At 59.4% G+C, this 25,867-nt stretch overlaps 8 protein-coding genes across 8 annotated transcripts; 3 read left to right on the top strand and 5 right to left on the bottom strand.

Moving 5' to 3' along the window:
• Window positions 1-186: 186 nt before the first annotated feature.
• JDV02_006043 (uncharacterized protein) lies at window positions 187-568 on the bottom strand (the record flags this gene model as incomplete). The annotated part of the gene is made up of 2 exons (XM_047987395.1): window positions 187-414; window positions 467-568. The coding sequence occupies 2 exons, from the start codon at window positions 566-568 to the stop codon at window positions 187-189; spliced, it is 330 nt and encodes a 109-aa protein (XP_047843380.1).
• Window positions 569-4,381: 3,813 nt separating this feature from the next.
• On the bottom strand, window positions 4,382-7,382 carry PRP43 (RNA helicase). The gene is made up of 3 exons (XM_047987394.1): window positions 6,984-7,382; window positions 5,036-6,905; window positions 4,382-4,964 (listed from the first exon to the last, which is right to left on the bottom strand). The coding sequence occupies exons 1-3, from the start codon at window positions 7,298-7,300 to the stop codon at window positions 4,848-4,850; spliced, it is 2,304 nt and encodes a 767-aa protein (XP_047843379.1). The 5' UTR covers window positions 7,301-7,382; the 3' UTR covers window positions 4,382-4,847.
• Window positions 7,383-7,798: 416 nt separating this feature from the next.
• Window positions 7,799-10,706, top strand: JDV02_006041 (Type II protein arginine methyltransferase). The gene is made up of 4 exons (XM_047987393.1): window positions 7,799-8,108; window positions 8,176-8,788; window positions 8,850-10,294; window positions 10,353-10,706. The coding sequence occupies exons 1-4, from the start codon at window positions 7,971-7,973 to the stop codon at window positions 10,530-10,532; spliced, it is 2,376 nt and encodes a 791-aa protein (XP_047843378.1). The 5' UTR covers window positions 7,799-7,970; the 3' UTR covers window positions 10,533-10,706.
• Window positions 10,707-11,099: 393 nt separating this feature from the next.
• On the top strand, window positions 11,100-13,301 carry JDV02_006040 (uncharacterized protein). Its single transcript, XM_047987392.1, has 4 exons — window positions 11,100-11,737; window positions 11,814-12,439; window positions 12,509-12,867; window positions 12,924-13,301. Exons 1-4 carry the CDS (start codon window positions 11,358-11,360, stop codon window positions 13,002-13,004), a joined length of 1,446 nt encoding a protein of 481 aa, XP_047843377.1. The 5' UTR covers window positions 11,100-11,357; the 3' UTR covers window positions 13,005-13,301.
• Window positions 13,302-14,245: 944 nt separating this feature from the next.
• On the top strand, window positions 14,246-19,144 carry CRM1 (Karyopherin transporter). The gene is made up of 11 exons (XM_047987391.1): window positions 14,246-14,714; window positions 14,789-14,818; window positions 14,947-15,019; window positions 15,094-15,165; window positions 15,221-15,942; window positions 16,010-16,778; window positions 16,832-17,302; window positions 17,355-17,584; window positions 17,638-17,785; window positions 17,837-18,257; window positions 18,317-19,144. The coding sequence occupies exons 1-11, from the start codon at window positions 14,649-14,651 to the stop codon at window positions 18,552-18,554; spliced, it is 3,240 nt and encodes a 1,079-aa protein (XP_047843376.1). The 5' UTR covers window positions 14,246-14,648; the 3' UTR covers window positions 18,555-19,144.
• On the bottom strand, window positions 18,879-21,309 carry JDV02_006038 (uncharacterized protein). The gene has a single exon (XM_047987390.1). The coding sequence runs from the start codon at window positions 20,943-20,945 to the stop codon at window positions 19,335-19,337; it is 1,611 nt and encodes a 536-aa protein (XP_047843375.1). The 5' UTR covers window positions 20,946-21,309; the 3' UTR covers window positions 18,879-19,334.
• A 443-nt stretch (window positions 21,310-21,752) lies between these two features.
• Window positions 21,753-22,830, bottom strand: JDV02_006037 (uncharacterized protein; the record flags this gene model as incomplete). The annotated part of the gene is made up of 2 exons (XM_047987389.1): window positions 21,753-22,528; window positions 22,659-22,830. 2 exons carry the CDS (start codon window positions 22,828-22,830, stop codon window positions 21,753-21,755), a joined length of 948 nt encoding a protein of 315 aa, XP_047843374.1.
• Window positions 22,831-23,411: 581 nt separating this feature from the next.
• SPB4 (RNA helicase) lies at window positions 23,412-25,386 on the bottom strand (the record flags this gene model as incomplete). Its single annotated transcript, XM_047987388.1, has 2 exons — window positions 23,412-25,130; window positions 25,213-25,386. The coding sequence occupies 2 exons, from the start codon at window positions 25,384-25,386 to the stop codon at window positions 23,412-23,414; spliced, it is 1,893 nt and encodes a 630-aa protein (XP_047843373.1).
• Window positions 25,387-25,867: the final 481 nt, after the last annotated feature.

Raw genomic sequence — 25,867 nt, 5'->3', positions numbered from 1 at the left:
CCCATACCGGGTTCGACATGAGCCCGCAGACCGAGGTTGGTGGTGCCATTGTCCAGTGCAATGTTTTGCGCAGGCTGCTGGACGGCTCCTCGTAAAAATGAGGTGGTCTCCGAGACGCGTTTCGGCAAGTTCAGACGTCGAAGCAGCAGCAGAGAAGCCCTTCCGTGTTCAGTTCCCAAGGTAGTGTCAAGTCCGTGATGACACCAGCCCTGTCGAGTCCGGCATTGCACTCGTTACGGGCACTGCAGGCGGCGCTTTGTCGCGCAGGGTCCACGTCTCACCAGGCTCGGTCGGGGGCACCAGTTCCATGACGACGTACTGCAGTACTCCGTCTCTGACGCGGGGCGCCACGATATCTCTGGAGATGGTCGCCCACGCCGGCATCTTGGCCTGCTCGTTCTCTCTTCCGTCCGCCTATCATGAACTTGTCAGCCGTGAGTCGGTGAGAGGACATTTGCCGACTTACCAAGCACGATGCGCAGGGCGAGTTGGCCACCCATACCCAGTTCGGGCAATTGTGCGACATGAAGTACTTGCACCGGTACTTGTAAAACCCGTTCCCGCCCATGACGCGTGTTGAGAAGCAGCTGCGGCTGTCTTTGCAGTCAGGAAGGCGACAAATAGAAGGGTGAGAGATCAACGAGTCTGGTTGGTGTCGGCCGTAATCTCAGCGGCGGCCGCACTCAAGCTTACCAAGTTGTGGACTTGGCAATTAGAGCAGATGAGGGTTGATCAAGAAACAAGAAGAAAGAAGAAGCGAGGTGCCAGGCTGGTATCGACGGTAATGATCACTGTCTCAATCTGGAGCCGTGGACAACGGACGGCGTCGTATTTATTTTGGGCCAGACAGACCTCAGGGCATATGCCCGGTGTGAGGCTCCGAGCGGACTTGGAGATCGAACCTGGGCCAGCAGGCAAAGCACACGGGTACAGGTTCTTTGGCCTCTGCATGGTACTTATCCACCTCGTCTGGATCATCAAGGTGCATACCCCGGCACTGTGACGCAACTCAGGTTGCGTACGGTTGCTGCCGTGGAACGGCTGCCCGACTTGTTACGCGACATGACACCCCTTCCATGAGTCTACGGATCGGGGACCACAGCCGGCAGAGTCTGCAAAGTGACTTTCCAGGAAGGGGAAACTGGCCAGATTCGAGGGAGAGTTGGCTGTCAGGGATCAGCCCTGACTGCTTCCCACGACGCGTTCATTTGGAAGAGCACTAACACGACCCCTGTCACAATGCGGCCGAGGTGCAGCTTTCGCGCGGCAGATTGCTTGGGCCATGGGCAGTGAGTGCCCTACTTTGACCAGCTTACCATGCCGTCAGGGCTCACACCTTGTCACAAAAACCTGTCTGCCAGGGCCCGAGCCTGGTGCGACGCACTTTTGGACCGCAGAGATTCGGAGGAGACAAGCTCTTGTTGGTCTGACGAACCTCACACCAGTGTGTACCAAACATGGCGAGAACGGCCCGCCCGCCGCTATCAACTGCCTTGCGCGGGCGGCGTCATGCGTACATGTCTTTCTTTTCTCTCCCTGCGCAAGCCGTTGCCCTCCATGTCCGCCCCTGTCAACGACATGCGTCCGCCAGTCGGGCGAGTTGTTGGCCACCAGCACGCATGGTTGGCGCGCACAAAACATTCGCATTGACATCGGCGCCAACCAGGACGCCATGTGCGGAATACATTGTCACGCTTCATTTCTCCTGGTAAATATTAAAAAAAAATGGAACTGGGGACAAGGGGTGGCTGATGAAGTACCAACAACCATAACATACCCGGTGGAACGCTTTGTGTCTAGGCCTGTGCAATCGAACGTCAAGTTGTCTGGACGCAGGGCTCTGGGTCCATACATCCGGATGGTCCGGCGATAACACTTGTCAGGGCGACATGCCATCATATCATCTGCAGAAAACGTGCTCAGGTAGCAAGGGGACAGACGGTAGGTCGAGACACGGCGCGACCAGAAGCGCTCCAAGTGCATGGGCTTTGGGGGTATCGATTAGGTCATTTCGTTGCCCTCTGACCGCCCTTGGATGATGAAGGACTCCCAGAAAGGCCTTGCGAACTGACGGGGAGGGTCGGGGGGATACCGAGCGCTTTCTCATCGTCTCCATTATTAGTTGCGATACGGGCCTTGTTGATGAGGGTGCGCGAGTGGTTCGGATGTTTGGTACAGCACAGCACAGGGTCGACATGGGGCCCATGCAGCCACGCCGCGGCGACACACCCTGGCCATCCATGTCTTGCTCAACAAACGTCGTCTGCGAATCTGCCCGTGGTCCTGGGCGGACAACCATCTACATTGCACCACTCGAGCTTGTGCTGCAGCATAGCCTCTAATAGGCCGCAGGTAACCCCTGCGCCGCCTAAGGTACGCCAGAACGAGCCATCTTCATTGGGGCTTCGCTTGTTACTGCTACGAGGCTGTATGTCGGCGCACTCTGCCTCTTGCCTACTCTGAGATGGGCTTGGCTCCTCACACAAACTCAAGACGTCAACTACATGTACTCGGACGTACAAAGTCGGGCCCGTGACGGCTCTTCCACCTGGTTTGAGGAGTGGGTAGGTAGAAGAACGGTAGGACGAACGACTTTTTACAAGCTGGACCACTCAATTATCGATTTGGATGTCGCGATCCCTGGGCGCAAGGTGCGGTAGGGAAACCGATGAGTGAAGCTGGCGCTACGGGCAGCGATAAGGACGAGCACGTTGTCACATGCCAGCGCTAGGCCACGCGGCTCGCCATGAGAAGGTGGCAGACATTAAGCCGGAGCCTTGTCAAGCTTCCTTATCCTGTGGCCGCGGCCCAGTCGCAGGCCGAGCGCCAGAGCGTCCGAGCGACAGACAGGAGTTCTCGGGCAGAATGAGTCTGCGGGCCACAATGTCGTACAGTCTTTTTGGGTGAAGTTTGCAGCCGCAGCCCCGGTTTGCCCTGAGTCTCCCCTTTGTCGAGGGCCGGGCATGGTGTGGCGCCTGGAGCGACGTTGAGGGTGAGCCGAGACAGCCCGTTGCTCCAACAATCTGAAACAAACCGCATCGCGTTGCGTCGTCGCCACCGAAGCCGAAGGAGGCTTGAAGATCCGGGATGAGGAACCTGCACGGATGCGGTCGGCCTTGACCCCGGATCCATGAAGGCTCAATGGCCGACAGGCACGACATAGCGGCGGCGAATGTGGTGTCTGCCGGTGAGATGAGATGCAGCCGCAACGTTGTGGTTACACGCCGAGCAGTGTCTCGGCTGCAATGTACATTGATATGTACAGTAAGGCATTCACACCTCGATGGACATGGAGCGAGGACGCGAGAGCTAATGACTGGACTGGACTGGCCTTAGTGATGACATGGCTTCAGCACTTGCTAGCGCGCGGAAGCTAAACCCCGGCTGACGAGCCGTCCCGCTGTCTGGTGGAAGCGACCTGCCCCGGGTGGTGGTGGCAGCCACCAACCACCACTTGACGTAGTACCTTATTAGTAGGTGCTGCTGCACTGATGTTGACGTGCACCTACAAACTTACCTACCCGCTGCTGGCATGATTTGGGGGCCGTGTGCAGGCAGGTCATGTCCGCCGCCGATGCGGCACTCTTGTCTCTCTTGTCGACGCCGGCGCGCGCACATCGAGGCACAGCATGCGCGTGTCTCGCGCCTGGAGGAGGGAGGAAGAGGAGGGAGATCCGTTGGGCCTCCAGTCGCACAGGGCTCTCTTGGGGGGGGGGGGCGTCGGCCGGGACGCTTCGCGGCGGTGGCGGCGACGAGGGACGGGAGCCTCCGAGGCGTCGCTGTCCCTGCTGAGCTGCTGCAGCCGCGGTCTGGTGGCTTGGCCCGCCGCGTGCGTGCACGTCGCCGTGGTGGAAGCAAAGGAGTGCGTGCGTGCCAGCCAGCCAGTCGACGTCAGGCCAGGATGCCGGCAAAGCACACGCTTCCTGCCCACGCAATGGCGTCGCATTCTGCATCTCGCAGCAGGCGCACGACATGCCATGCTCGGCCCCACTGGCCGCGGGGAGACGGCCATTCATGGAGCATCCATGCATCCTTGACTCTCGGCGATGTGCTGCTTCGCACCCGGGCGCCCGGCTGCCGGTTAACGTGCAATTGGAGACACCCTTCCCCCACGCTTCAATGCAATCGTGGAGATGCGGCGCTCACTCGCTCGCTCGCCCTGTCGCCCTGTCGGACCCCCATCTACGTATATTGCACATATGTATACGTGGTATGCGATGCGCGACTGTCCGGCCTCGGGCTCAAACCCTGCGGCGCTGAGAAGCCCGTCATTTAGCGCCGGCAACTGACCCTGGCCGGGCTGTGTTACGCCTGGCCGCGACAACTGGCCGCACGCGACCGTCACGAGGAAAGCGACCGTGGGCGGCAGCCCGTCGTCTTGTCAGCCCTGACGATGCAAGCCCGTATGTATGTGCACGTAGCTTGCTAGCCCCAGCGTGGCCCGTCGCGAATGCTGTGCGACAATAGTCGAATACTATTCAACTCGCCAGTCTTTGCTCTAAGTGGTCGGAACCAACCGAAACCCCGTCTACAGCGCATAGCTATGCCTCTATGTCTTCATGAGCGCCAGCCGACTCATCATCTCTCTCCTCTTGAGGTTGTCCATACGCCAACAAAACACAAACCCAAGCGTCCACAACCAGGACACCCGACCAGATGAGAAAACAAAGCACAACGATGTTGCCGGGTGCGCCCTGTGCATTCCCCTACCCTACCCTACCCCCGAGGCCTGCGAAAAGAGGCAACTGCGTCTGCTTGCAGCTGCCGTCGTCGCATACGCTCGAGAGGGGGAGGGCGGCGCAACACGCCGCGACCGCCTCGCCACGGCGGCACATGCCATCGACAAATCACCGGCCCGCCTTCATGGCTTCCTTGCGCCTCTTCTTCTCCGCAGCGCGCTGGAGGGAGCGCTTCATTTCGCCCGGCTCAAACGTGTCCAGATCGTAGTAGATCGGCGCAATTTCCTGAAAAGACGACCGGGTCAGCACAACACTTGCAGCAAGAGAAGCAAACATCCTGGGGCGGGGTCGCGTACCAACAACCACTCCGGGCGGATTCCCGTGCAGGTGCGGACGTATTGCTTCGATGTCAGCACAAACTCGTTGTAAAGGACCCAATCGAACTCGGTGCGCAGGACCGTGGACGGGTGGATCAGAACCGCCTGATCATCCTTGACGGTCCTGTACACCTTGCCCGAGCTCTCCTTCATGGCCACCTGCATGAAGAAGCCGCTTAGCAGGGCCCGCCGGATGTTGGTGTAGTAGCTCTTGTCCTCGAACGGGGTGGAGATGAGCTCCAGCCCGTGCGTCTCCATGATGCGCTTCAGCTGGGCCCGAACGCTGTCCGCGCTGGACAAGTGCCGGAAGGATAGGAAATGCTCATGGCACCACTGTTTGAGGCGCCCTGCATCCGTCGTACCCTGGCCCTTGAAGGCGTGGTATGCGTTGAGGAGGGTCAAGTGATCACCGTCGGGGTGGCTGAAATGAGCCTTCATCTCGTCCGCCCTCTTGCGGTTGTTGGCGGGCCGAATCCAGATCTGAGGCACAGACAGCAGTGACGTGATGGACAGGATCTCGTTGGAGCAGTAAAACTCGGGAGACGAGATCAACATCACGGCCAGGGCCGGGTCCAGCGGGAACTCCGACGCAAGACTGCCCAGCGTCGTCAGCTCTCCCTCGTCGTCCAGGCAGGCGAGATAGTTGAGTTCCTCCAGTGCCCTCATCATGGTCTCGGGAGCCGGTGGGTCCATGAGGTCAAAGTGAACCAGGTCCTCAACACCGAGCTTCTTCAGTTCGAGGACCGTGTTGGCCAGGTTGGACCGCAGAATCTCGGGATACGTCTGCTCGATGAGCTCCTTCTTGAAGGCGTGCTCAGTGTAGAGCCTGAAGCATTTGCCGGGCTTGGTACGACCCGCACGACCCGCGCGTTGCTGCGCCGATGCCTTGGAAATTGGCGAAACGAGCAGGGACTCGACACGAATTCGCGGGTTGTAGATCTTTTGCTTGCTGAATCCGGGATCCACAACGTAGACAATACCGTCGATGGTCAAACTGGTTTCGGCAATGTTGGTCGAGATGATAATCTTGCGTCCCGGCCGGCCCCCCTTCCGTGCCGGACCAGGGGCGGGATCGAAAATGCGCTGCTGCTGGTGCGGAGGCAGTGTACCGTACAGCGGGTATACCGCAAGGGGACCCGCGTCAACTTCTCTCGTCAACTCATCCGCCTCGAGGCTAATTTTGCGGCAGGCGTCTTCAATTTCGTCTTCGCCTGTTAGGAAGAGTAGCACGTCACCCTCGGGCTCGGAGGCGTGGATCTGGAGAACCGTGCGGATAGCAGCCTCGACGTAGTCCTTCTCTGGTTCGGCAGTGTAGAAGATCTCGACAGGGTGCGTGCGACCGGGCACGGCGAGGAGCGGGGCATCATTGAAGTACTTTTGAAACTTTTGGGCGTCGAGCGTAGCAGACATGATGATAATCTTCAGGTCTGACCGTCGCATGGATATTTGCTTCAGCAGAGCCATGAGGATGTCGGTGGAGAGAGTTCTCTCGTGGGCTTCGTCGAGGATGATGCAGCTGTACCGAGACATTTCGTGGTCGTGCATAGCCTCGCGAAGAAGCATACCGTCCGTCATGTACTTGAGCATCGTCTTGGGACCCGTCATGTCCTCGAAACGAATGCTGTAACCGACCTCCTCGCCCAGGTTGACGTCCATTTCGTCGGCCACACGCTGCGCGACAGACATGGCGGCGACTCGACGGGGTTGAGTACAGGCAATGAGCTTACCCGTCTGCTGGGGCAGCTCGTCGAAGACGACATATTGGGGGATCTGGGTCGTCTTTCCCGAGCCAGTCTCACCGACGAAGACAAGGATCTGAGTCGAGTGGTACTTGTCGAGGAACTCTTGCCTGTCAAGACGGCACTTGTGGTCAGCAATCACGGGGCTCAGGACGATTGCGTGGCTGGGGAGGGCGGGTCGGGTCTACCTCTGCTTGTGAACGGGGAGATCTCGCCGCGTCTCCAGGATCCGGAAGTACTGCTGCGAGTGCGTCCGCCCGGTGAAGGGGTTGATGGCGGCATCCTCGACCCTTGAGGCCTCCGCGGCGGTGGTCTTGTGACGCCGCATGCCCGCGAGAGGGCCGTAGCCGTCGGCCTCGTCGTTCTCGTGCATGTGGGCGAGGTACGGGTTGGCCCTGTCGGCGGCGTTCTCTGCATCGGTTGCGGCCTTCTTGGCCTTTTTGCGAGAGAAGTCCTCCACGTCAGCGCTTGAGCGCTTCTCAGACTTGGCGGAGTTGTAGGCCATTGCGTTCCGCGCGCGCGCTTTGTCCGAGGGCACGCGTTGACTCGAGCAGGAGCGGGTTGGAGTGGTGAGGTTTTGGGGGGGCCCGCCTGGCTGGCTGGCAGGTAGTTTGCCGCGAAGCCATCGGGGTTTGGCTTCCGAAAATTTTGGCGGGCCAGAGGGGTGCCGCCTATCGATAAGGACCCTGGACGTTACAGTGCCGGATGTAGAAAACACACTGTAATGGCAAGGCGGTGGACATACCATGTGCTTTGCAATGATGTTTCGGGCTTGTCTGCGACTATGATTTTGCATGCTAGGTAGCTAATAGTATCTTGATTGTTTGAACTCCATGAGTCTCTAGTGCTGTTCAAGTTGATCCCGCTCACGTCCTGCAACCGTTGAAGATGTATAGTGGAGGGACGCAATATGGCATAGCCCTGTGCGGCGCACACTGGGCGCCTGGTGCGCAGACCCAGGCTCACCGCGAAAATAGCAGCGAGCCTCAACACCTGCACTGCCTAGCTCTAGGGCTTCGCCAACAAATTTTGTACAGCTCGTAGCGCCGTGTAGCGAGTCAAGAGAACACGGAGTGCATTGGATCCTTTCGCTTCCCAGAGTCTCACATCAAACCGGCGGCGGTTTGTGAGTAAAAGGCTCAACAGACATCCGGCTTGGGCACTCGAGCAACATCATGGTGTTCGAAGGGACGGGCCTGGCCATGCCCGAAAGTTATGGACCCCAGCAGCCAGCTTTCCACATCGGAAAGCATGATTCGAAGCGAGACTCGCCTCTCACGGATCTCCAATATGGGTACCTTCTCAATCAGGGGGTGAGTAGGGACCACTGCGCTTTCCCATTCTCAGTACGAGCCTACTGACTGACGCTCACAACCGCAGATCAGCTTCGCGACGTCTCCCATCACCAACAGCCACTTCAAGAAGAGAGTCTTTAAGCTAGTCTCGGACCACCTCGAGCTTCTGAGTAAAAATGGCGAGTCGGGCACCAGCACCGTCACCGCCTCGCGGGCGGAACCGATCCTACCGCCCCTCACCCCGGAGGACACCTCCCTGTTCCCCTCTGCCGCGGTCAACACGTACACGGCGTGCATCAGCCCCTGGATCGACCTGTGCTCCACCGATCCCATTGTGTCCAGCATCTCGCGCCAGGTGCTGAACTTGGAGATCAACTACGCCAACTTTTGCGGCGTCCGCAGCATCATGATCACTGGACCCGCTCGCGATGCCTCCAAGGACGGTGGGAACCAGGGGTTGGCCCAGTACTCGCGGGCTGTACAAGAAGCTCTCAAGATTGGAAGCACCTTGGCCTTTTTGGTTCACATGCCTATGTATAGAGAGCCCGTGGTGGGCTCGGAGCACGACACCCTCTCTTCGCTTTGTCCGCAGGCAGGCACACACACCTCCGCCGCGAAGAGCATAGACCTTTTTGGTGCTTGGGACTCATGGCACCATATTCGATCGGTGTGCAATTACAGTCTCAGACTTTTTGTCGGTATGTCGGACATGCCGCTCCCGTCCCCCTCTGTCGCACACGACTGACACGCCTCGTCCAGCTCTGAAGCTGCCCAAGGTCATGCCGGAAAAGGACCTGCAAAATAGATGGTTCGCAGAGCCCCTGCAGTATCTGACCATCGGTCCTGAGGTATTCCAGACGAACAAAGGCGGATACCCCTGTTTGTCGAAACATCATCAGGACCTCATCTTCACGTCCATGCGCTTAAAGGCGTATCCTTGGCTTCTGCTCTGCGACGTCGGCCCAGACGCGTCCCAGTTCAGGCCAAGCTCACCTTCTCTACTGGCACAAAAGCCGCCAGTCACGGACGAAGAGTTCCCGAGCCTGTCCGCGGCGCACGCGCCGGCCAGCGCAACCAACTCTCAGGCGCCCCGTGGCAATGCGCACATGGCGTATTTGCAGTGGCTCGAGTCTCAGCAGCCGGTGTTCACCGCTCTTGAGTCGACGACCCTGACGAGCTTCCAAGACTGGCTGCAGTCGCCGCTGCAGCCCCTATCGGACAATCTCGAGTCCGCCACCTATGAGGTATTCGAGGGCGACCCCGTCAAGTACGACCAATACGAAGCCGCCGTCATCGAGGCCTTGACGGAATGGAAGGCCCTCGGACTGCCGACGTCCAAGCTCGGTGTGGTGGTCATCGCAGTGGCCGGCTCGGGCCGCGGTCCTCTGGTCACGCGCGCGCTCAAGGCGGCAGAGTTTACTGGTGTCGCCGTTGAGGTGTGGGCAGTTGAGAAGAACCCCAATGCCTACGTCTACCTGCTGAGGCAGAATCAGACGGTCTGGGGCGGCAAGGTGAACGTGATCAAGACGGACATGCGCGCCTGGAAGGGCCCGATCGTGTCGGAGTCTGCAGAGGCAGGGCCGACGTACGGCAAGGTAGACATCCTCATCTCGGAGCTGCTCGGCTCGTTTGGTGACAACGAGCTGTCCCCCGAGTGCCTGGACGGCATCCAGCACGTCGTTGCGCAGCCGCACGGGATTTCTATTCCCAGCTCCTACACGGCGCACTTCAGCCCCATTTCCACGCCCAAGCTATATGCCGACATCCTGGCGAGGTCTGCCACCGAGGATACGGCGTTTGACACGCCCTGGGTGGTGCGACTGTACGCGTTGGACTTTGTCTGCCAACGGGTGCCTGGACACCCCCGCTTCCAGCAGGCGTGGGAGTTTTCTCATCCGATACCAGAGTCGACGCTCGCGGCTGTGCAGGCACGTCGCTCAGGGGGCGTCGTTGGCGGCGGCGGCGGAAGCATGGCGGGCGCGGCCGGCGCAAACGATCACAACTCGCGGTATTGCCACGTCACGTTCGTATGTCGCGCGCGGGGCGTCATTCACGGCCTGGCGGGCTACTTTGAGTCTACGCTGTACGAGTCGAGACTGGATGAGCACAAGGGCGCCAAGGTGGAAATCAGCACGCATCCGGAGCGCATCGACGCGAAGAGCAAGGACATGATTTCGTGGTTCCCCATCTTCTTTCCACTCAAGGTGAGTTGGGACAATGGCTTCGGAGTTCCGAGTATGAAGAACTAATCAAGGGGACTAGAAACCAATTACCTTCCCGGCAGACACGGAGCTGGAGGTGAGCATGTGGAGGCAGACGGACGACAGTAAGGTGTGGTACGAATGGCTTGTGGAGGCGTGGACGTGGGTTGGGCCGTCGACGAGAATCAAGGTTGGGTCATCGGACCTGTGCAGCAGCCGAAATGTCGCATGCTTGATGTAGGGCATCGGAGGAACTGGATGGCAGGCGGCATGTCAGGCGCGGTTGGTCCGGGATCGGACGTGGCTTCGAGAATAGACGACAAGGCGACACAGGCAAGACGGCGAGGAGGAGGAAGGCGAGCAGCAAGCAGCGCAAGGTGCGCCAAAAGTTTGTGTAGACAAAATCCGGTGTGATGCTGTACCTGATCCGTCGTGATGCGGTTCCTGGAGGATGCGGCTGCCTGGTTGCGCGCGCTTCCCGGAGTTGAGTCGGAGGCGTCTTAGTGGCAAGACCGACCAGCGCCCGGAAAACGCCGGCTGCTCTGGCGTATTGGCATGTGGAAGGCGCCGGCGCGGCGGAAAACGGCGGTCGCCAACAGGGGGCGGGGGCGTTCGGCAGGGTCGGCGCCCCCTCGCGCGCACGGCTTGGGCGCTGTAGAAGCAGCCCGAGCCAAGAATCGGGGCGCGCTCTCCGTTGACGGAGGGGCTCAATCCCCCATATACGTAACCGGCGGGGGCCCTTGATTGGCGATGCTGCGCTCGTCGTTCGGCGTCCGCTCCCACCCTCTCTTCACACCCTCTTCGAGCTGAGCTGCTGTCGGAACTGCAAGGCACTCGCTCCTGTGTGTGTGCCTGCGGGAGGAATTTCTTGAGTGACCCAGTGCGCTGCGAGGACAAGCGAACAAGCAACCGGGAAGGTACCGCTTGATCACGACCTGCCTGCTAGCAGCTCGGAGCCTGACGCCGACAGCAGCAGCGCAAACCCCCCTCTGCCCTTCCGGTACTTTGCCTCGGGCCGTCGCCCTGCGCCTTATAGGTTGGCATTGGGAACCCCCCGCGAGTGGGGATGCTTCCGTCACGGGTAGCCGGCGCCATGCGGCTCGTCTCAGGCTCGTGTCCCGCAGCTCTTGTCCGATCGGCCCTCGGAGGGCTGCCCCGCCAGCAGCGTCCAGCGTCCTATGTCTACCCCTCCATCGCGAGCTCCAGGCCGCTCTCCAACTTACATCCCCTTCGACAAAAACAACAACGACAACAACAACATCCCCATTCACCTTCGAGACCAAGATTCCAACAGTCCGCGCAGCAGCAGCAGCAACAGCAGCGGCAGCAGCAGCAGCCACACAGGTCGTCTTCCACAATGTCTTCCCAACCCGCACACCCGACGTTGCTCATCCCTGGGCCCATTGAATTTGACGATGCCGTCCTCCAGTCCATGGGCCACTACAGGTGTGTCACGAGTGCCCATGACCCGCCGTCTGCTCCTCTGTTCCACAGCGTGCTGACCACCCGGGATCCGCCGCAGCGAGAGCCATGTCGCCGCCGGCTTCGTCGCGACTTTTGGCGAGACCCTCACCATGTTGCGCCAGCTCTTCCAGACCACCAGCCCCGCCTCCCAGCCCTTTGTCCTCAACGGCTCTGGCACCCTCGGCTGGGACCTCGTCGCCGTGAACCTGGTTGAGCCCGGCGAGGATGCCCTTGTCCTGAGCACCGGCTACTTTGGCGACGGCTTCGCCGACTGCCTGCGCGCCTATGGCGCCAATGTCACCAAGCTCGACGGTCCCATCGGCGGGCGGCCCCAGGTCGCGGACGTGGAGAAGGCCCTCAAGGAGAAAAAGTACAAGATTCTGACCGTGACGCACGTCGACACCTCCACCGGCGTCCTGAGCGACATCAAGAGCATTGCCGCCGCCGTCAAGAAGGTGTCCCCCGAGACCCTCGTCATCGTCGACGGCGTCTGCAGTGTAGCCTGCGAGGAGCTTGCCTTTGACGACTGGGGCCTCGACGGTGTTGTCACGGCGGGCCAGAAGGCCATTGGCTGCCCTGCCGGCCAGTCCATCTCCATGTTCAGCGGCCGCGCCATCCAGGTGGTCCAGAACCGCAAGACGGAGCCCGCCACGTACTTTGCTTCCATGAAGCGGTGGCTGCCGAGTAAGTACACGCCGTTGCGCACTGCCATGTTCGCGCAATGAGCGTTAGTATTGACGAGCCCATCCACAGTCATGCAAAACTACGAGGCCAAGAAGCCGTCCTACTTCGCCACGCCCTCGCCCCAGCTCGTCCACGCCCTCAACACGGCCCTCAAGCAGATCCTGGCCAAGCCCCTGTCGGAGCGCTTTAGCAAGCACATCGAGGTCTCGGACAGGGTCAAGAAGACCGTGACGGACATGGGTCTCAAGATCGTCGCGACCAAGCCCGAGGATCAGTCCCACGCCATGACGGCCATCTACCTCCCCGAGGGTGTCGCCATCCCGGACGTCCTGCCCAAGCTCCTCAGCAAGGGCATCATCTTCGCCGGCGGCATTCACAAGGAGATTGGCACAAAGTACATTCGGTTCGGCCACATGGGCATCACGGCAGTGAGTATCACACCAGGGTTTTCTGGAACAGAGTATCCGCTAACCCGTTCGCTCAGGTCGATCCCCGCCGCAACGATGTCGACAAGGCTCTCGAGGCGCTCAAGTCTGCGCTGGCCGACTGCGGCTACAAGGCATAGACGAAGCGGGGAATTCGCAGAGGAGTGTACATAAATATTTGGACAAGTACCTACTACGTCAACGAAACTCTTAGAGCACGCACTATAGTGCCGCACCGTGAGGGGGGCCAACTTTGCCCGCATCTTCTGGCGTGCAAAAGCTTGTGAACCTGTCACCTGCTACGCGGTCACGACGGGCCAGTGAGGTCTCAACTTCTCGGGTGAGGAGGGGTATTGAGTGGTTGCCGCGGGCATAAGCGAACCTTGCGGACACCTGAAGGGGATAGTTGACGAAGTATACTCGACGCATTCGTAGCCATGTGTTCTCGACTGCTCCCTAGTTCTTTTTGATTCTTTCGGAGAGGGGGGGCGGTCGAGTGGCCCACTGGTCGTCATGACGGCCCAGGCATGCGACCTACGTCACCAGGGGCGCCGGCCTTTGCTCCGGGCGATAAGGAACGGACGGCAAGCACCCACCACCACCACCACCCACTTGTGCCCACTCGGGGGGGCTTTCTCTGTGCGTGCGTCCGCCCCTGTGCCGCCACAAGTCCCGAGACAGCCAGCGAGTGAATGTATGAATGTACTGGGTACGGTGCCGGCGGCGTGGCCTGATACCGGATGCCCCCCCACCTTTGCTCGGTGCTCGGGCTGACAAAGCAGCCGAATGCAGGTACTTGATACTCCAGACGAGTGCTGGAGCAGCGGGCAGCGCAAGCAGTAGGAGGACGAAGAGAGGAAGGGGAGCAGTGGCAACAACAGCAGCGGAGCCGACGACAGCAACATTGAAGCTACCACTGGTTGGGCACGAATGGCTATCCGGGTCAAGATATAACAGCCCCTAGGTCGGAAAGTATCGTACGTCTGGGGACTTCGTAAGTTAGTAGGAAACAGGCCAGGTGCTGTGCTGGTCTGAGGCTGGAATGGCGAGCATGGAAGGGAAGGGAAGGTAAGGTAAGGTGATGAGGAGCTTCCCCCGCCACCCCGCTGAGGGGCATGCGCCACAGCTGTTTTCAATGCCCGCCTCGCTGTTGCCGCGCGACACGGTCGCTGACGACGGGGCCTTGGTACCCGCCTGGCAGTGCCCGGGCAGCGCCCGACCTCTAACTAGTAGGTACTAGGTAGCTGCACCTACAACCAGCAGCGTGGCAGCAGCTTGTAGGTGCCCGCAACCCACCCTGTGATACCTTACCTTACCTACCAAGTAAGGTAGGCGGAGCCTAGCTGCGTGCCCAGTGGTGCTTGCTGCCTTCCAGCCTGGTGCCGCTTCCAGGTGGTCGGTCAGGCGCTTCAACACACGCCCCGCGCGATCCATCCCTCCCTCCGCCTGCAGCTCATCAACCCGGCCGGGCCTCTTTTTTCCTCTTCACACCCACCCGAATTCGTCGCCAGCGTTCCCGCCGTCTCCGTTGCACCTCTGTGAAGCAACTCCTTCCTTTCCCCTCTTTCCTCGCACGCAAGCGCAGGGAAAAAAGAGAATCAAGGATACGACGCGACACCTTCGGCCTTGTTCGTTCGTCTTTTTGCGTGCGCTGCGTCGGCTCTCGACCCCTCCCTCTCCTCACCCACCCCTCCGCTCATCTGCCTGCCGCCTCTTTTGACGTTCCCCGCCCCGGGCTTGCTCTCCTCTCCTCGCTTCGCTCCGCCGCGCGCGTCCAGACCACGATGCCCGTCTCGATCGAGGAGCTCGACAGCACGGTCCGCACCTTTTACGAAGGTCGCGGGGACCAGGTTCGTCTCGTCTCCCCCCGTGCCCGGTGCACCAATTTGCGAAGTGAACCTGTTGCTGATGCGTGGCTCAACAGCAAAAAGCCGCCCAGGCCGCTTTGAACCAGGTAAAAACGCCCTCACCCGACCGTACACCACGTCGATCGCTTGTCGACGCCGTAGCAAGCGACAGCGGCGCTCATCCCAGAGCTTCCAACACTCCTCACCGTCGGCAAAAAGCTTACGAGTAGCACAGTTCAAGGAAGATCCCGATGCGTGGCTCATGGTAGACAAGATTCTATCAGACGCACAGTATCCACAGACCAAATGTACGTCGTTTGCCAGACTCGCTGCTCGTCTCTGGCTCCCTCCTTGGGCACATATAGAGCTGACGCGCCCAAAGATCTGGGCCTACAGGTCCTCGACAATGTCATTTCGACAAGATGGAAAGTCCTGCCGCGGGACCAGTGCCAAGGTGAGTGCTGCACGCGAGCCCTCGTTCGGACACGGGCCCTGACGTCCCCTACCAGGCATCCGAAACTTCATTGTGCAGTTCATCATCCAGAGCTCGAGCTCCGAGGAGGCCCTGCAAAGCAACAAGACCCTCCTCAACAAGCTCAACCTCGTCCTCATCTCCGTCCTGAAGCAAGAATGGCCCCACAACTGGCCGACCTTCATCAACGAGATCATCTCATCCTGCCACGCGAACCTGTCGATTTGCGAGAACAACATGATTATTCTGCGCCTTCTCTCGGAGGAGGTGTTTGACTACTCGGCTGAGCAGATGACGTCCACGAAAACGAGGAACATGAAGCAGACCATGTGCGCCGAGTTCTCACAAATCTTCCAGCTCTGCCAGGAGGTGCTCACGACGGCCGATCAACCCAGCCTCGTCAAGGCAACGCTCGAGACTCTCCTTCGCTTCTGCAACTGGATTCCTCTCGGCTACATCTTTGAGACGAACCTGATCGATACTCTCCGCACCCGCTTTCTGTCGGTTCCCGAGTTTCGCAACATCACGCTGCAGTGCCTAACGGAGATTGGTGGACTGCAGACCGGAGGCGCGGGTCAGGCCAACTCCTACGACGAGCAGCTCGTCAAGATGTTCACCGAGGTCCTCACGACCATCGCAGACATTATCCCCGTGTCACTCGATCTCAAGTCTACTTACCCCAGTAGCAACTCGCGAGACCAGGAGTTCGTCCAGAACCTTGCACTCTTCCTCTGCAACTTTTTCGGGGCGCACCTAAATGTGAGTACTGTAGACGGGCTAATCTCCTTACTGCGGAAGCGAGCGACCATGCTAACACGCCACACAGCTGATCGAGAACCTGCCGAATCGCGACTACCTGCTCCATGGACACTACTATTTGATCCGGATATCACAGATCGACGATCGCGAGATTTTCAAGATTTGCCTCGACTACTGGCTGAAGCTGGTTCAGGAACTCTACGAGGAAATGCAGCAACTGCCCATTACCGACTTGAACCCGCTCATGGCCGTCGGCGGTGGCATGTCCGGTAGTGGCGCGCCGAACCCCTCGCTCCTGATGAACTACCCACTACGAAAGCACAAGTACAATGAGGTGCTCTCGAACCTTCGAGTTGTTATGATCGAGCGCATGGTTCGACCCGAGGAAGTGCTGATCGTCGAAAACGACGAGGGAGAGATCGTGCGCGAGTTTGTCAAGGAGAGCGATACCGTCCAGCTGTACAAGACCATCAGGGAATGTCTCGTTTATCTCACTCACTTGGATGTGGTGGACACCGAGAACATCATGACCGAGAAACTTGCTCGGCAAGTTGATGGCTCGGAGTGGTCTTGGCACAACTGCAATGTGCTTTGCTGGGCCATCGGCTCTATCTCGCTGGCCATGAACGAGGAAACGGAAAAGCGGTTCCTCGTCACCGTCATCAAGGACCTCCTCGGACTTACAGAGATGAAGCGAGGCAAGGACAACAAGGCTGTCGTGGCCAGCAACATCATGTACATTGTCGGCCAGTACCCTCGCTTCCTTAAAGCCCACTGGAAGTTTCTCAAGACTGTCGTCAACAAACTCTTTGAGTTTATGCATGAGTCGCATGAAGGTAAGTACCGGCCGTGGAAACCCGAAACGGCACATATCTAACCCGTTTCATAGGTGTCCAGGACATGGCTTGCGATACGTTCATCAAGATTGCTCGACAATGCCGGCGGCATTTCGTGGCACTGCAGCCAAGCGAACAAGAACCCTTTATCGAAGAGATTGTGCGCAACATGGGCAAGATTACCTGTGATCTTACACCGCAGCAGGTGCACACGTTCTACGAGGCCTGCGGTTACATGGTCGCAGCTCAGGGCAACAAGCACCAGCAGGAGAGACTGCTTGCTGACTTGATGAATATCCCGAACGCTGCCTGGGATGAGATCATTAAGCAGGCCACGGTCAACCCATCAATCTTGCAGGACGCCGAGACGATCAAGGTTATTGGCAACATCATGAAGACCAATGTGTCTGCATGCACGTCTATTGGACCTTATTTCTACCCGCAGATTGGCCGCATCTACCACGACATGCTTCAGATGTACCGTGCAACCAGCACACTAATTTCCGAGGCTGTTGCTCGAGACGGTCAGTGACTTCAGTGACAAAAACGTGTATCTTAGGCTGACCAAAATGATAGGCGAACTCGCGACCAAGATGCCAAAGGTCCGCGGTCTGCGGACGATCAAGAAGGAGATCTTGAAGCTCATCGAGACGTACGTTGAGAAGGCCGAGGATCTCCAGGCCGTGCGAGCCCAGATGGTTCCGCCGCTCTTGGACTCCGTTCTGGTAGATTACAACCGAAACGTGCCCGGTGCCCGCGACGCAGAGGTCTTGAAGGCCATGTCCACTATTATCACTAAGCTCTCGGCAAGTTTTCACCTAGGCACAAGATAATTGTATGAGATGCTAACAGCTTTCAGGCTCTCATGGAGGACCAGGTGCCTACCATCATGGAGAACGTCTTTGAGTGCACTCTGGACATGATCAACAAGGACTTCTCCGAATTTCCCGAACACCGAGTTGAGTTCTTCAACTTGCTGCGGGCCATTAATTTGCACTGCTTCCCAGGTTTGCCACTCTGTTGCTTAGATACGAGCTCGTGTGCTAACAGTGTTTCAGCCCTGTTGAAGCTGGACAACAACCAGTTCAAGTTTGTCATCGATTCCTGCTCATGGGCGTTCAAGCATGACAACCGAGATGTCGAAGCGGCAGGCCTCAACATGTGCTTGGAGCTTATTAACAATATTGCCGACAAGACGGACGTCGCCACTGCTAATGCATTCTTCCAGCGCTTCTTCATGACGATCTTGCAGGATGTGCTCTTTGTGGTGACGGATAGCGACCACAAGGCTGGGTTCAAGACTCAGTCGATGCTATTGATGAAGCTGTTCTACTTTGTCCAGCCGGCAGACGGATCGCAGCCCAAGATCCAGGGTCCCATCTACACTCCCGATCTGGCCCAGGCGGGAACTGCCAACAAGGATTTTGTGGGCAACCGAGTTGCGACCATGCTTCGCAATGCCTTCCCCAACTTGCAAGCGTGAGTGCTTTCCAGTAAAGCTGCCAACCCGAGTGTTCTTACTAACGTGCATGGATTAGGGCGCAAGTTGCGAGCTTCGTAGAGGGGCTTTTCAACCTCAACACGCAATACGACAAGTTCCGTCTGAACCTCCGAGATTTCCTCATCTCCCTCAAGGAGTTTGCCGGCGACAACGCAGAGCTTTACATTGTCGAGAAGGAACAACAGGAGCGGGATGCCAAGGCTGCCGACATGGAGAGGCGACAGAAGGTTGGTGGTCTACTCAAGCCGTCTGAGATCGACGACGAGGAGTTGTGAATCCGCCAGGAGCTCAGGACCGAGTTCACGCCGCGTCTGGAGAGGAAAGAATCACTCGAGGCAGAGCACATCAGCAGTCGGGACTGGGTCGGAGACGGCTGGGAATTTTACGGAGTGTAAAGTCTGCTCCTCATGACCCAGTACCGAGGCCCCTCACTCGAGACGTGGCAGGCCTCGGGCCGGCATTTTTCTTTGATGTTTCCCGTAATGATACCAAGATTAGATCAGTCGCCGCTTGTGGCAGCCTCGACGGGAAAGAAGGCACAGGCGGGCCGTCGACAACCGCAGAATCGAGAAGGAAAAAGCATCTCCTTTTTGCGTTTGGTGATGTACTGCCCGGGCACTGACCGAGACGTTATTGATGGAGGAAGCGCATACTTTTCGGGGGTCGAGGAGTTGTCATCGAGACCATTGGGCCGAGAGTGAGGCCAGGGGTTGGCAGGTTGGGACTAAAAAAAGGGGGGCGTGCGAAGGGATTTGGACGACGAAGCCTTGAGGATGTAGATGGCTGGGGTGATGGTCGTCAATGGTGGACGAAGATTGCTGTCTAGCCTTATGAGACTTGAGAATATTTGGATGACATGGGCGCGGACTTATGCTACGTGACCTGAATGTGATGCGAGTGTCCTCAATTTGTGAATGTATGTCGAGCATACGAGGTATATCGAGTACACGTAAGAGCAACGTCCACCTACATAGCTGCTTTCGGCAAGGTACTTGAGTGTAGCCCTCACATTTGATAGCAGGACCCCTTTGCGGACCAAGTTACGTAGCTACTCGTCACCTGTCCGTCTCGAGCTGCTGCAGCGGCCAGGCCATGGCGTCACGCCAATATGCACCCAGGTGCCGGGAGATTGCGTGAATCATGCGGGCGCCGGCATCGCGGAAGAGCCAGAGGCGGCGGTAGCGGTGCAGCAAGACGCCGTAGTGGGCCAGGATGACGAGGGCCTCTGGCTGGAGGCGGCGCAAGACGTCGACGTACTCTGCGCAGACCGTCACGGAGAAGGCGGATGCGGCGTGGGGGCCGGCGTCGGGATCGGTGTTGGAGATGCTGGAGTAGAGGTCAAAGGCCCACTGCAGGCGCTCGACGGCGTCTCGACAGGCGCGCTCAGTGGCGGCGCCCAGATCGGACGCGTCGAGGAGGGCGAAGAGGTGAGCGCACTCTCCGGGGCCGGTGGTGGCGGGGCTGCCGCCGGCGGCTTCCTCCCCTCGGCGGCGGCGGCGGCTGTCGTTGATGCGCTCGTCGGCGTGCTGGGTGACGTTGAGAAGAGGCTCCAGCTCTGACTTGAGGAGGTCGTTCCACGCGGGCTTGACGACGGCGCGAACCCCGCGATGCAGGCCCAAGCAGTCGGCGAGGTTGTGGATGAAGACATGAAAGTCGGAGGATTGCAGGTGACGGACCGTGTCGAGTGTCTCGGCGAGACTGTGGAGGCTGAGCACGGCGGCGAAGAGGAAGCGAGGAATGGCGCTCTCGGCGTCGTTGGGGTCCACGGAGAGAGATTGACGGGTGAAGCTGGCGAGAGCCCTGGTCTGAAGCTCTGTAGACTGGTTATGGAGCGATGCGATGTACGCGGGGGAAGGCGAGTTGGGGTCGTCGCCGCCGCCGTTGTCGGCAAGGGTGGTGGCGGCGAGATGCAGCGCTGAGAGGGCGAGGACTTCGTCAAGGAGGAAGGGGGCATCGGGGGCACGGCGGACGGCGATATCGAGGATGCGCGCCGTGTGCGGGTGGGCCATGATGCCGTGGCCCATGACGGATTCTGCGTGATGGAGGAAGCGCATGTGCTGGACCGTGTATAGAGGGCCATGCCTGTGAGATTCGAGCGCATCGTCGTTGCCACGCTCAAACGGCGAAGGCGCCGTCGACGCCTCATGGGAAGAGGGAGCCCGTAAGGGAGTATCAGACGGAACGCTCTGGCTCTGGCTGTGGCTCTGCGAGCGATGAGTCGACGACGGCGCCTCGTCAGTTTCACCAGTTGGCTCTTGTTCCTGCTGCTGCTGCTGCTGCTGCTGCTGCTGCTGCTGCTGATGCTGCTGCTGACTGAGGAGCTCGATGGGCCTTTGCGTGTCCATGGATGGCAGGCGGGGGGGTGAGACAGTCGCCGTTGTTCCTGCCGCCGCCTCATCGCGCAGCCTCTGCGCCTCCCTCCTCATGGTGCGGGCCGACTTCTTCTTGGGAGGCGGCCATTCGCACTTGCGCGTCGCCTTTTTGCAGTTGAGGCAGTGCGGACGGGACTCGTCGCAGCGGATGTGACGCTTCTTGCACTCGACGCAGCCGTCGCGCGACTTGCGGTGCGAGCGGCGACGCGCTGCGGCGGCCGATGACGCCTCCGTCACCCCGCCACGCGAGCTGACGGCATCGTCGTGGTCGTCGAGCCGCGGTGGGGGGCTCATGGTGAGGCGGGTTTATAAATGTGTGAGAGAGAGGGGAGGGGGAGGGAGGCGACGTATGCCCGCTGCCGCGGGCGCCGGAGGACGGGGGCCTCTTCGCTCGTCTGTGATGCTTGGCCGAGAGACGAGAGGTGCTATGAGTCCATGAGATGGGGGACGGTGGTGATGGTGGTGTTGCCGCGCATCTGCCGCGTCTGCGCTTCCATTGACGAAATTGCCCGGGCCAATCGATGTCGCCTTGAGCGAGAAAGGCTTTGATTTAATTCAAGAGCCACGAGCGGAGGCCAAAAGGTAAGACGGAAAGTGCTGCGGCGCAGAGGTCATCATTGGAAGACATGGTGAAGTTCAACAAGTGACGAAGCCCGTTGGTGGTGGCGTACGTCAAATGGATGGGGGGCTTAGCCAGGTGGCCCGAAAGTCTTCAACAAGTCCACCATCGATTTCTTGGAGAGAAGGAACGACGGGACGGCGCTAAGTGCCACGTCCAAAAGAGGCAAAAGCAACGGGCTACATAAGTTACTTCGTACATTGCGCCAGACTGGCTTTTTTAGCACAGACTCGGCAAGAATTCAGCACGAAGTAGGTACCTTAGGTAGTACCTTATGTAGACTGTACCTACGTTGCTACATTGAGTTCCCCACGCCCGCGTTTTTGAAACAAAATGGAAGGCATGATGCTCTTTCAGGTCTATATCTAGTTATACATGCCCCTTGCCTTGTTCTAATGGTCCCCGTTCCGCGTTTCCCGATGCAGCCAGCATACGCCTCCTTCTGTACCTAGGAACCGCTCTCTCACCAAGCACCGCTGCTTCTACTTCCTGCCGGCCTCGACGCCGCGCATCCCGTGGCCGCCGCTGCCGCCGCCAAACCCCATCTCCTCCCCCATGTCGACCGACGTCGAGTCGACCGCCTCCCACGGCCTCGCCGGCTTGTTGACGACGCCGTCGCCGCCGCCGCCCAGGCCGCCCGGGTAGATCCACCCGTAGACGGCCATGACGGCCAGCATGAGCACCGCGTCGAAGACGTAGAGCGTCCACTCGTGCCCGAGCAGGTACTCGCCCTTGCCCGTGGCGTACTCGACGACGCGGAAGATGCTCCGCACCATGATGAGGGCGCTCGCCGCGTACAGCATCCACACGACGCGCTTCCACGCCCTGCCGCCGCCGCCACCCTCGGCCGCCGACGCAGACGCGGCGCCGCTCGGCCACCGCCGCATCCGCACGTCGAAGACGACGGCCGTCGCGGCGAAGAGCCCAAACATGACAATCTGGATAAAGAGCCCCGCCAGGATGATGTTCTGCGCCGTGTCCTGGCTGAAGTCGCTCTTGGCCATGAGCCCAGCGCCGCTCGCCTGCACGAGGAACGACAGCACGTCGCCCGCCACAAAGGCCCGCGTGAGCCACCGCACCGGGATGAGCGAGTGCCGCTCGCCGTGCACGCTGCGCATCAGCCGCCCCAGCACCATGTATATCGACGCCGCGAAGAGGGCCGGCGCCACGAGCAGCAGCACGCTCTGGACGATGAACGGGCCGAGCTGTTCGGTCTTGTCTTCGGCGACGGCTCGTGCGGCGTATCCTATGATCTCGACTGCAGAAACCCCTGCGTGTCAGCTAATCGAAGAGTTGCTACTGGAGGGATCTGGACTATTTGTTGATGGGGGTGGTGGCGAGGGGGGGGGCCATCGGTGAGTAGACTTATTAGAGTCGTAGACACTTACACAGCCCGCCAATGGTAAAGGCAATGCTAAACAGCGTCCTTGTCCGCACCATGCGCCATATGACAAACGCCGTCGCGATGACAAAGAGAATGGTGAAGAGAATGGCGGCCGCCCTGGAGGGCACATATTCCCAGAGGTAGTAGTCCCCTCGAAAGGGCTTTAGCTGGGCCATGATGCCACACACGGGGGGGGGGCTTGTCGTCAAACTGCCGGGCGGGAGTCAACTTGGGATTATAATATAAAATCGTCAGCGCTCGAGGTCAGGAGTGTCCGTCAACCATGACACTTTGGCGCCGCCCGACTTCTTATAACTCGATGCCTGCCCTCGGGGCTCCCCAGCCTGGTCCGCCTGCGGCCTGCAATAAGCGGCTGCCAAAATACGATTACAGTCTTTGTCCGTACGCAGATTCGTCAGTCAGTCCGTATTCTGGCCAGCGTATTTTGGCCAGGCGGGTCCGCTGCAGCGGGTTGGCGTCACTGCTAGCGGCCGCTAGGCAAAAAGGCTGCGCCACCAGCGATGCCGTTCATCGGAAACACCACGCCTTTCCCACCCGCCGATATCATCCCGCCCGCTAAGTTGCCTGCTTGCCTGCCCCTGCGTGCGCATGGGTGCGTCTCAAGGGTTGACATGACAAAAGCGCATTAATATGGCGGCAGAGCGACTCGCAAACTGGCCGCTCGTGTCGTGTTGTTGTTGCTTGCTACCACTGATTTCTCCTGGGGGGGTATATCCGTCCGAGTTTGCTACTAGTACTAGTCGTCGAAGCCCTCGAACTCGTCATCCTTTGACGCGGCCTTCTGCTTCTCCTGATTCTGCCTTCGTACCTGCGCAATCAGCGCATCCAGCTCCATCTGCTTCGCCCTCTCGTCCTCGGTCATGTTGGCTGACCGCTCTGCCTCTCTCTTCTTGCGCCGCTTCTCCCGCCTCTCCACGCGCACGTCCTCCTTCTCCAGCTTACCGCTCCAGGCCTCGTTGTTCTTGCGCTTTCGCTTCATGTCCTCGCGCTTGTTGTCCGCCGCCCCCGTCCGCTCCGCCTCGAGCGCGTCCTGCCTCGCCTGCTCCCGCGTCTTTTCCTTGTACGCGAACGTTTCCCAGTCAATCTTCTGGCCCAGCATCTTGTCGCCCTCCCACGTCTTCAATTCCGGCATCCGGGGCATGCGGAGGAGACCCCACGCCTCAGCCAGGTCGGCCCAGTCGAGATCGCTCGCCCGGAATATCGACGTTGCCTGGTGGGCGCCGTAGCTCCGCACCCAGCTAACAAAGGCCTTTTGTGCTTTGTCGTAGAGTGCCCGGTCCGCCTTGACAATCCTCCGGAACTTTTGCGTCGCCGCACGGGCTTCGTCATCCGACACAGAGATTTCGGGTCTTGCCAGTGGAATGATGGGCGTCTTGCGCACTTCGAGAAACTTGACGTAGTCTTCCTCTCGCCCTGGATGCAGCATCACAACCGCCAAGCCCTTCCGCCCGGCGCGCCCGGCGCGTCCACTTCGGTGTATGAAGACTTTGGGGTCTGAGGGCGCATCGATCTGGACGACCAGGTCCACTTGGGGGATGTCCAGGCCACGGGCCGCAAGGTCTGTTGTGAGGAGTATCGTAGGGGACACAGAGGTCAGGAATTTGTTAAAGTTTCTTTCCCGCACCTTTGCAGGGTGCTTGCCGTGCAAGGGGACGAGGGAAAATCCATCGGGCAGAACCAGGGGCAGGACGTGTTGAAAGTAGTCGACGGCGGCGCATGTAGACAGGAACACGATGCTCCTCTGTGGCCTGACTGGTAATCTTCCCAGCAGCTGTGACAAGGCAGGCAGCTTTTGGCTGGCCGGCTTCACCATATATGCCATCTGTAGACTGGCGGGCGTCTTCCTGTCCTCAAGGACGCCACCGTCCTTCATCTTGACTCGCACTTCGATCTTGACCGGATTCCGAAGTCCCACTCGGATAAGCTCGCTGACCGCCTCGCTGACGCTTGCGCTGAACAGCCCTGTCCTTCTCTGCTTTGGCAGATGGGAGATGATTCCCTGCAGGTCTTGCTTGAACCCCAGATCCAGCAGCCTGTCGGCTTCGTCCAAGACGAGCATCTCGAACGAGGACTGCGGGCAGTGAACGTGGGGCGAGGCAAGCAGCTCGACGAGACGACCAGGAGAAGAAATGAGGAGGTTGGGGCTGTGGCGCATGAAGAAACTGAGGTCCTGCGCCGGCGTGGTGGTGCCTCCGACGAGCAGCTGAGGGGCGACGACGGGGACTGCGGTCGACGGCCTCTTCTCATCGTCTTTCAGGCGCGGGAGCAGCTCGGCTGAAGGGGCGTGAAACTCCAGAAGTGACAATAAGACGGTGTGTATCTGAGCCGCCAGCTCTCGCGTCGGGGAGACAATGATTGCGGCGACGTGGTGTCTCTTGGTGGGTTCTTCGAGCCGCAGCAGCCTTTGCACGATGGGGATGAGGAACGAGAGCGTCTTGCCACTACCAGTAACGGCCTGCAAAAAGGAGGTGTCAGAGCTGCCAGGATGTCTTTTGTTCTCCAAGAAAAGGGAGTATATCAAGGGGATGCCGGCTCACCTCTACCACCACGTCTTTATTGCCCATGAAGTGTGGGATCGTCGCTGCTTGGACGGGCGTCATCTGGGAGAAGCCCATGGTCGAGACAGCGTCCAGGACCCATTCGGCCAGGGGAGGCTTCAGACCGTCCCAAGCCCTGAGGCTTTTCTTCGCGGGGACCTTTCCCGGCGCCATTTGTGGCAATGCGACGACGACGACAACAGCTCGTCGGTTGTTGCGGTGGTGTTTCCTGCCTCTGGTTCTTCGATGAGACTCGACAAGAAATTTGGTTATCTTATCAGCCAGCCAGCACGTGTGGCGGGGGTATGAGGCGTGCTGAGCCGGGCTACGTTCTTTTTTTTCTCCTGCCAGCGCGAAGCAGCACCCCTGTGACGCCTTGCCAAGAGCAGGTACGAGCTAGCCGCTTGGAGCCTTCGCGGGTCTGGCGCATCCAATCCTCGTGAGTTGACTTGCGACTGCCATCTGCCAGGGTCCAATCACGCCAGACAGCGGCGACACAAGGCCATGACGCGACGGGAACAGTCCGGCCAGCCTGTAGGTAGTTAAGTTAGGTAGCGCCCCAAACAGGACGACGCTCGCGTGAGCAGTCGTGTCTGCCGATGCAACGACCTACCCAAGGTTAGGAACCCAAGGTTGAGGGGCACACGTGAGCGGC

The sequence above is a fragment of the Purpureocillium takamizusanense genome, chromosome 5 (genome assembly GCF_022605165.1).
Source record: "Purpureocillium takamizusanense chromosome 5, complete sequence".
In the NCBI taxonomy this organism is placed as follows: domain Eukaryota; kingdom Fungi; phylum Ascomycota; class Sordariomycetes; order Hypocreales; family Ophiocordycipitaceae; genus Purpureocillium; species Purpureocillium takamizusanense.
Note: the sequence above shows the minus strand (reverse complement) of the source record. Positions and strands in the feature narration are given on the sequence as shown.

Bases quoted from the DNA above. Each gene is read 5' to 3' on its own strand.
- PRP43 (XM_047987394.1), bottom strand. From the start codon at position 7,300: ATGGCCTACAACTCCGCCAAGTCTGAGAAGCGCTCAAGCGCTGACGTG. The intron at 6,906-6,983 runs GTAGACCCGACC...CCGTCTTGACAG, and splicing joins CTCCCCGTTCACAAGCAGAG to GCAAGAGTTCCTCGACAAGT. The intron at 4,965-5,035 runs GTACGCGACCCC...TCGTCTTTTCAG, and splicing joins TCCGCCCGGAGTGGTTGTTG to GAAATTGCGCCGATCTACTA.
- JDV02_006041 (XM_047987393.1), top strand. From the start codon at position 7,971: ATGGTGTTCGAAGGGACGGGCCTGGCCATGCCCGAAAGTTATGGACCC. The intron at 8,789-8,849 runs GTATGTCGGACA...CGCCTCGTCCAG, and splicing joins CAGTCTCAGACTTTTTGTCG to CTCTGAAGCTGCCCAAGGTC. The intron at 10,295-10,352 runs GTGAGTTGGGAC...CAAGGGGACTAG, and splicing joins CCATCTTCTTTCCACTCAAG to AAACCAATTACCTTCCCGGC.
- JDV02_006040 (XM_047987392.1), top strand. From the start codon at position 11,358: ATGCTTCCGTCACGGGTAGCCGGCGCCATGCGGCTCGTCTCAGGCTCG. The intron at 11,738-11,813 runs GTGTGTCACGAG...GATCCGCCGCAG, and splicing joins CAGTCCATGGGCCACTACAG to CGAGAGCCATGTCGCCGCCG. The intron at 12,868-12,923 runs GTGAGTATCACA...CCGTTCGCTCAG, and splicing joins GCCACATGGGCATCACGGCA to GTCGATCCCCGCCGCAACGA.
- CRM1 (XM_047987391.1), top strand. From the start codon at position 14,649: ATGCCCGTCTCGATCGAGGAGCTCGACAGCACGGTCCGCACCTTTTAC. The intron at 15,943-16,009 runs GTGAGTACTGTA...CACGCCACACAG, and splicing joins TTTTCGGGGCGCACCTAAAT to CTGATCGAGAACCTGCCGAA. The intron at 16,779-16,831 runs GTAAGTACCGGC...CCCGTTTCATAG, and splicing joins TATGCATGAGTCGCATGAAG to GTGTCCAGGACATGGCTTGC.
- JDV02_006038 (XM_047987390.1), bottom strand. From the start codon at position 20,945: ATGAGCCCCCCACCGCGGCTCGACGACCACGACGATGCCGTCAGCTCG.